Source organism: Stegostoma tigrinum, chromosome 40, assembly GCF_030684315.1.
Source record: "Stegostoma tigrinum isolate sSteTig4 chromosome 40, sSteTig4.hap1, whole genome shotgun sequence".
Lineage (NCBI taxonomy): Eukaryota > Metazoa > Chordata > Chondrichthyes > Orectolobiformes > Stegostomatidae > Stegostoma > Stegostoma tigrinum.
In genome coordinates, this window is record NC_081393.1 from 6,096,591 (window position 1) to 6,105,064 (window position 8,474).

General features: G+C 47.4%; 1 protein-coding gene across 1 annotated transcript; it reads right to left on the bottom strand.

Annotated features, from left to right (window-relative positions):
- Window positions 1-427: 427 nt before the first annotated feature.
- On the bottom strand, window positions 428-6,375 carry bmp10 (bone morphogenetic protein 10). Its single transcript, XM_059641100.1, has 2 exons — window positions 5,573-6,375; window positions 428-2,330 (listed from the first exon to the last, which is right to left on the bottom strand). The coding sequence occupies exons 1-2, from the start codon at window positions 5,892-5,894 to the stop codon at window positions 1,396-1,398; spliced, it is 1,257 nt and encodes a 418-aa protein (XP_059497083.1). The 5' UTR covers window positions 5,895-6,375; the 3' UTR covers window positions 428-1,395.
- Window positions 6,376-8,474: the final 2,099 nt, after the last annotated feature.

Here is an 8,474-nt window from a genome sequence, read left to right on the forward strand (position 1 = left end):
GCTCCAAGTGTCTGCGATGGCCAAGTAGTAGGCGCTCAGCTTTCCGAAAGCTGGAAACAGGGATACCGCCAGTATGGAGGTAGGTGGGACTATTTGGCAATGTATTTGCTGCAGTACAGGAGAACAGGGGAGGCAACCGGTCTGCAAGCAAGAGGTTACCAGAACGGCTCCTGACGCTTGACCAAACGGCATGTTTGAGAATCCACGTCAACATTCATAAAGTTAAAATATTCCAAGTGTGAGGTGATGCACTTTGGTAGGAGTAACTGGAAGGCAAAGTACAGGGCTAATGGTAAGATTCTTAGCAGTGTAGATGAGCAGAGAGATCTCGGTGTCCATGTACACAGATCCTTGAAAGTTGCCACCCAGGTTGACAGGGCTGTTAAGAAGGCGTACAGTGTTTTAGCTTTTATTAATAGAGGGATGGAGTTCCAGAACCAAGAGGTTATGGTGAAGCTGTACAAAACTCTGGTGCGGCCGCACTTGGAGTATTGTGTACAGTTCTGGTCACCGCATTATAAGAAGGATGTGGAAGCTTCAGAAAGGGTGCAGAGGAGATTTACGAGGATGTTGCCTGGTATGGAGGGAAGGTCTTACAAGGAAAGGCTGAGGGACTTGAGGCTGTTTTCATTAGAGAGAAGAAGGTTGAGAGGTGACTTAATTGAAACATATAAAATAATCAGAGGGTTAGATAGGGTGGATAGGGAGAGCCTTTTTCCTAGGATGGTGATGGCGAGCACGAGGGGGCATAGCTTTAAATTGAGGGGTGAAAGATATAGGACAGATGTCAGAGGTAGTTTCTTTACTCAGAGAGTAGTAAGGAAATGGAACGCGTTGCCTGCAACAGTGGTAGATTCGCCAACTTTAGGTACATTTAAGTCGTCATTGGATAAGCATATGGACGTACATGGAATAGTGTAGGTTAGATGGGCTTGAGATCGGTATGACAGGTAGGCACAACATCGAGGGCCGAAGGGCCTGTACTGTGGTGTAATGTTCTATGTTCTATCTATGTCTATGTGTATTTGTCAATGTGCAGACATTCCAACTCCAATGTGCAACAAAGGCAAAGAGGTTCCATCACTTTCATTACTGCTGCACTCTTTGAAGGAAAGGGAACAAATATCTCAATCTTCTTTGTGGGTGTGTTTTTGCCAATTATCTCCAAAATGTTCCCAGAACTTTTTTTTGGGAATGTAGCGAGTTTCTGTGACCTCTTAAAACAAGTGATTTACACACGATTCATTATAAACCGCAAATTTAGCTGTACATGGGTCCTTAAATAAGCATCTTAAATAGGCAGATTAAAAAAAAATATACACATTTACAACCGTAGTTCTTAAATACTTTGGACATTCATATATATTAGAGTTACTTTGTCTTCATGCTGTTGTACTATCTGCAACCACATTCAGCCACTACCATACCTTCATACTTGAATTTATATGTGACCGCACCTGCATCATCCACATAGAGGATGGAGATGGGGTCCAGTTTTGTGGGGACACAACAAGCTTTTGCTGCCATTTTGGGGTTACGGAGATTGACCAGAGTCTGAACAATGGCATGCTTGGTTGGGGTGACCTGTTCTGTCAGTGGGTAGTAGCAGAAACCTTTGCACTCATACGCTTCATATCCTGACGGGGCTATAATCCAGGAATCCCACCCAATGTCCTTAAATTCGACATAGAGGGGACTCCTTTTGCAGTAGCTGCCTTTCGCGCTCCTCCTGATCCTGGAGGAGGTGTCATAGAGCATGTTTGACTGCCTCTGCAGCAACGTTTCTTCGCTCAAGCCAAAATTTTCATTGTTCAAGCTCTGAAAGGCCGCATCCTTCTCATGGTCAATCATTTGCTCCAACTCTTCAATGGCCTCTTTTTTGATGCTGTTTCTGTCATCGGAGAACACAATTAACAAGGGCGTGTGATTCGTCTCTGGCTTCGTGTCAATGTCAAGTCTTCCCTCGTCATCCTTTTCACCTCCCATGTTTTCAATGTGCACCTGAAGCCGGTGAGTGGTACTGTCCAACTTGGACCACCTCATTATCGCTTCAGTCACATCAAACGTCTCCCAGCTACTGTCTCTGCTGTACATTTGCCTTTCGGCTAATTTCAACAGAATGGAATCATTTGCTGTCCTTTCATCGTGCTGGCCATTCACTTCATAAATGGTGACTTTCCTGCCCACTCCTTCGTATTTTCTCCGGTCCATATCGACCAGGGTGAAGAGACGGAGTTCAGCCATGGTGATTTCTTCATGGTGAGGAACTGACACATTGAAGAGCAGAGAATGGATCCTCACATCATCAGTTTGGTTGCCGAGTGACAGGTCTGGAACAGACAAAAATACTTAGCCAAAAAATGTTACAGGTACCACAAAAGTTGACATTCACTCAGAAAACTAAACATCAAACTTGGATGATCCTGCCTCTTTCATTGACTGACTCTGTAAACTGGGCATTTCATTTGGCTGTAGACTAGATGACTCAGCGCAGTTTGATACTCAGAGGAAGATGAGGTGAACTGAAGCCTTTGAGGAAGAGAGAGAGACCGAGACTCTAAACATGAGCTTCATTTCTCTCCATGGATGCTGCTCTCCACTACTTTTAGTTCCCTGTAATGTCTGTGCTTTCTGCAAACACATTAAACATTGGATGCAGATAGACGGTCCTGTTGTCACTAAGCACATCTAATCCTGTGATAATGGCAGAGATCCATAATGTTGCTCACCCAGGAAAGGAGTTTGTCATGAATCTTTATGGATTGGCATGGCACTGATCAGTCAACCTCTGTTGTTGGCTGGACTTGGGTCTACACTCAGACCTTAACAGGATTAAAACCTACCTGGAGGTGGGGACAATTACAACATTTAAAAAGCATCTGGACATGAATAGGAGAGTTTGGAGGGAGATGGGCCCAATGCTGGCAAATGCAGTTAAAGTAATGTAGAATAACTGGTCGGCATGGATGAGTTGGATCAAAGGATCTGCTTTTGAGCTGTTTCACTCTATGATTCGAGGCTGAAATGTTTCACACAAGGCAGCTCAACAGAAGGTTTGAAATCCAGCCTGAGGATGAGGTCTTCAGACTGCTTCCTGAGGTGGAAAGGGAATTTTTTTTACCTGATGCCTTGAAGGACAAGAGGAAGGCTGAAAGATTTAAATAGGCAGCTCACCAGGTGAGGGCACAGGCGTGAGCAAGTGAGAAACAGCATGTGAGCAGACATAAAGCAGGGTTCAAGTCTGAAGAAGGGTGACAGGGAGGCAGCAAGCTGTTCAGGACATGAAAGAAGAGGCAGGAACTCAAAACTGGAGTCTATTATAATCAACCGAATGTCAACTTATGGGAGGGTCAGTATGGCAAACACATCATTACAGAGTTCATTACATTTCAGTCAGGGTCAGTGACACCTGCCCCTACCCTCAGTGTAATTATTATCCGTCAGGGTCAGTGACACCTGCCCCTACCCTCAGTGTAATTATTATCCGTCAGGGTCAGTGACACCTGCCCCTACCCTCAGTGTAGTTACTATCCGTCAGGGTCAGTGACCAGAAAGTGCAGTTCTGTTCTCTGGGAACGTTGGATAGGAAAGCGTAATTGTATTCTCTGGGAATGTTGGATTGGAAAGGGCAGTTCTGTTCTCTGGGAATGTTGGATAGGAAAGCGTAATTGTATTCTCTGGGAATATTGGATTGGAAAGGGCAGGTGCATTCCCTGGGACGACTGGATTAGAAAGACAAGATGCATTATCTGGGAATGGTGGAGTGGAAAGTGCAGTTGCATTCTCTGAGAATATGTGATTGGAAAGAGCAGTGCGTTCCCTGGAAATTTTAGATTGGAAAGAACAGGTGCACTCACCAGGAATGTTGGATTGGAAAGAGCAGTTGCATTAACAGGGAATGCTGGAATGGAAAGAGCAGTTGCATTATCCCAGAATTTTGGATTGGAAAGAGCAGGTGAATGTTGGATTGGAAATTGCAGTTACATTCCCTGAGAATGCTGGATGTAAAGGGCAGTTGCATTCCCTGCAAATTCTGGATTGTAAACTGCAATTTCCTTCTCTGGGAACGTTGGATTGGAAAGCGCAGTAGCATTCCCTGGCGATCTTGGATTTTTAGGTGCAGTGCATTCTCTGGGAATGTTGGATTAGAAAGCGCAGTTGCATTCCCTGGCGATGTTGGATTTGTAGGTGCAGTGCATTCTCTGGGAATGTTGGATTGGAAAGCGCAGGTGCATTCCCTGGCGATGTTGGATTTGTAGGTGCAGTGCATTCTCTGGGAATGTTGGATTAGAAAGCGCAGTTGCATTCCCTGGCGATGTTGGATTTGTAGGTGCAGTGCATTCTCTGGGAATGTTGGATTGGAAAGCGCAGTTGCATTCCCTGGCGATGTTGGATTTGTAGGTGCAGTGCATTCTCTGGGAATGTTGGATTGGAAAGCGCAGTTGCATTCCGTGGCGATCTTGGATTTTTAGGTGCAGTGCATTCTCTGGGAATGTTGGATTAGAAAGCGCAGTTGCATTCCCTGGCGATGTTGGATTTGTAGGTGCAGTGCATTCTCTGGGAATGTTGGATTGGAAAGCGCAGTTGCATTCCCTGGCGATGTTGGATTTGTAGGTGCAGTGCATTCTCTGGGAATGTTGGATTGGAAAGCGCAGTTGCATTCCCTGGCGATGTTGGATTTGTAGGTGCAGTGCATTCTCTGGGAATGTTGGATTGGAAAGCGCATCTGCATTCCCTGGCGATGTTGGATTTGTAGGTGCAGTGCATTCTCTGGGAATGTTGGATTGGAAAGCGCAGTTGCATTCCCTGGCGATGTTGGATTTGTAGGTGCAGTGCATTCTCTGGGAATGTTGGATTGGAAAGCGCAGTTGCATTCCCTGGCGATGTTGGATTTGTAGGTGCAGTGCATTCTCTGGGAATGTTGGATTGGAAAGCGCAGTTGCATTCCGTGGCGATGTTGGATTTGTAGGTGCAGTGCATTCTCTGGGAATGTTGGATTGGAAAGCGCAGTTGCATTCCCTGGCGATGTTGGATTTGTAGGTGCAGTGCATTCTCTGGGAATGTTGGATTGGAAAGCGCAGTTGCATTCCGTGGCGATGTTGGATTTGTAGGTGCAGTGCATTTTCTGGAAATATTGGATTGGAAAGCGCAGCTGCATTCCCTGGCGATGTTGGATTTGTAAATGCAGTGCATTTTCTGGGAATGTTGGATTGGAAAGCGCAGTTGCGCACCGTGGCGATGTTGGGGATTTGTAAGTGCAGTGCATTCTCTGGGAATGTTGGATTGGAAAGCGCAGTTGCATTCCCTGGGAATGTTGGGTGTTGGGATAACGCACCACAGAGTGAGTCCCTGGCCCCGCTACCCTGGCTCTCCCGGGTAAGGCTTGTCCATTGTGCTGCTCTGCCAGCCTGGCAGCGGGAGGGCTTCAGAAAACAGCAGCCCATCTTCCCCCACCCCATTCCCCGAGCCAGCTGAGGCTGGTTGGCTGAAGCCCCTGAAGGTGCTATCTGTACGTCCCGCTGGAGGAGAGGGGATAGGACGGGGCTGGGGATCTTGACGGGGAGAGCCTTACCTTCATTCTTGAAGCTCCTGACCACGTTGGAGGAAGGGATGGCGGTTCTGTCGTTGGCGAACCTGTTGTACAGGTCCAGCATATACTCAGGGGGCTGTGGCCTGTGCCCTGGCACTCCGGGGCTGCCTGACAAGTTGAGGGACTTGAGGAACTCCGATTTCATCTTGGCCAGCAGGCTGCTGAAGTCAGCTGTGTCCTCGGCCTGGGGCTCATCCTCCAGCAGGTAGCGGGGAGCTGTTTGGCTCAGGTCTGCCCTGTTCTCTATGGGGCTGCTGGCTGTGAGACAGAGCACTGCGCCCAGGAGATACAGACTCCTCCACATGCTGGCAGCTTGTTTCTCTCTCTCCCTTTCTCTGTGTGTGTATCTGGGTTGCAGGGTATTGCGGAAAACCTGCTCTCACTCCCACACTGGTTCAGGAGCTGCTTAATCCTGCTCGCTCTCTCCGCGGCTCTCATTCAAACACAACGCTGACCCAAACTTTTTGTTTGGAAAAATAACTTGCCTGACGTCTGAATGAGCAAGGGAGCCTGCTCCCACTAATTGGCCAACGCTCAGTGACCTGGCATTTCCCCCTTATCTCTCTCTCACTGGCAGATATCGAACATCAACCAGATTCGCTTCTCACTCAATCCTGCTCCTTAATGAGCTTTGTGTAAACAGCTCCTCATATCCACTTCCTGCATCGCCAACACTTCCATTTCCAAACATCCACAAGGCTCTGACTGGCTGGTAGTGTCCCTACCCCCGGGCCAGGAGGCCCAGACTCAAGCCCCACTTGCCCCAGAGGCGTGTGTGTGTGTGTGAGAGAGAGGGGTAGCAACTCTGAACAGGTTGACGAAATAAAGAAATTTCACCTCCTTCCTCCAACCATTCAGTCCGACCTTTCCCAGCCAACATTCCCTGAACCTTCCGCCCACTTCTGCGGGATTGAAAGCGGACTGAAACAGCCCCGAGCCTGGGGCAAACGGCGCCTTTCTCATCTCTCTAAAGCAAGGCAACGCCGCTGCCCACACGCGAGGCCCCCCTTGTCATGAGGAACTGGCAGTGAGGTGAGAAGGAGACAGTGACAGGTCTGCAACTAGAGACTTGACCTGAGCAGAGACAGTCGGACATCGCCACTCGCTCCTTCAGGTCAGCCCAAATGCTCCGGAATGCCGAAGCTTCGAGGTTCTCACCCCACAACGATTACAATGTGTACCGGATAGGATTGCCGAGGCCCAAACAGGCTCATGGCCCAACAAATTGACCTGCTTGGCCAAAACTGTTCGCAACCTTGAAATGATCTGCAGAGGACGACAAAATCAGCGGAGGAGCTGTTCGGATATCGTCAGTTCTCCGCCTTTTCCAGGACTCGTACCCTTGAACCTTGGTTTTCACTCATCCCCATGATCGCTCTGCTGTTCCTCATTAAATCTTACAGGATACTGAGAGGCCTGGGTAGAGTGCATGTGGGGAAGATACTCCCACCAGTGGAAGAGACGAGGACCCCCAGGCCTCACAGTGAAGGCAAGGACCCTTTAGAACTGGGATGAGGGGGAATTTCTTCGGCCAGAGGGGAGGTGAATCTGTGGAGCTCATCGCTGCAGAAGGCTGTGGGGAACCAAACCATTGAGTGTACTTAAGACAGAGATAGAGAGGCTCTTGTCTAATGAGAGAAGGAGAGTGAGGTTGAAAAACATATCAGTAACTATCAGATGGTAGGTCAGACTTGATGGGCCAAATGACCTTATTCTGCTCTGATATATTATGGCCCTCCCTTGTGAAGTTAAGTCATAAAGCCAACTTCAAACGAACCCCTGTTCCAGAGAAATTTACTCTGAATCAAACTCTGGTTCTCAGAGCGGCGATTTAGATAGTGAAACAATCCTCACACAGGGATGTGCAGACCAGATTCTGCGACATAAACCCCTGGAACAGGTCATTTATTTTTTGTGTCGGGAATGACTTAGAGGAGAATACTTTGGGATTTCTTACAATGATGGATTTGTTCAGTTCAGACTCAGTATAAATCAAGTATAAGATCCTATCTATTTCTAAGACCTTGTTGATGAGTTTGCTGGAGCTTCACATTTCATATCCAGAAGTTACTCAGGTTGGAATCTAATCGAGGGGTTCAGGATGGTTTATATACAGAATAACACATACCCCAGGAGGGAGTTACAGACTGGAATCTAATCGAGGGGTTCAGGATGGTTTATATACAGAATAACAGATACCCCGGGAGGGAGTTACAGACTGGAATCTAATCGAGGGGTTCAGGATGGTGTATATACAGAATAACAGATACCCCGGGAGGGAGTTACAGACTGGAATCTGATCGAGGGGTTCAGGATGGTTTATATACAGAATAACAGATACCCCGGGAGGGAGTTAGAGACTGGAATCTGATCGAGGGGTTCAGGATGGTTTATATACAGAATAACAGATACCCCAGGAGGGAGTTACAGACTGGAATCTAATTGAGGGGTTCAGGATGGTTTATATACAGAATAACAGATACCCCGGGAGGGAGTTAGAGACTGGAATCTAATCGAGGGGTTCAGGATGGTTTATATACAGAATAACAGATACCCCGGGAGGGAGTTACAGACTGGAATCTAATTGAGGGGTTCAGGGTGGTTTATATACAGAATAACAGATACCCCAGGAGGGAGTTACAGACTGGAATCTGATCGAGGGATTCAGGATGGTTTATATACAGAATAACAGATACCCCGGGAGGGAGTTAGAGACTGGAATCTAATCGAGGGATTCAGCATGGTTTATATACAGAATAACAGATACCCCAGGAGGGAGTTAGAGACTGGAATCTAATCGAGGGGTTCAGGATGGTTTATATACAGAATAACAGATACCCCGGGAGGGAGTTACAGACTGGAATCTAATCGAGGGATTCAGGAT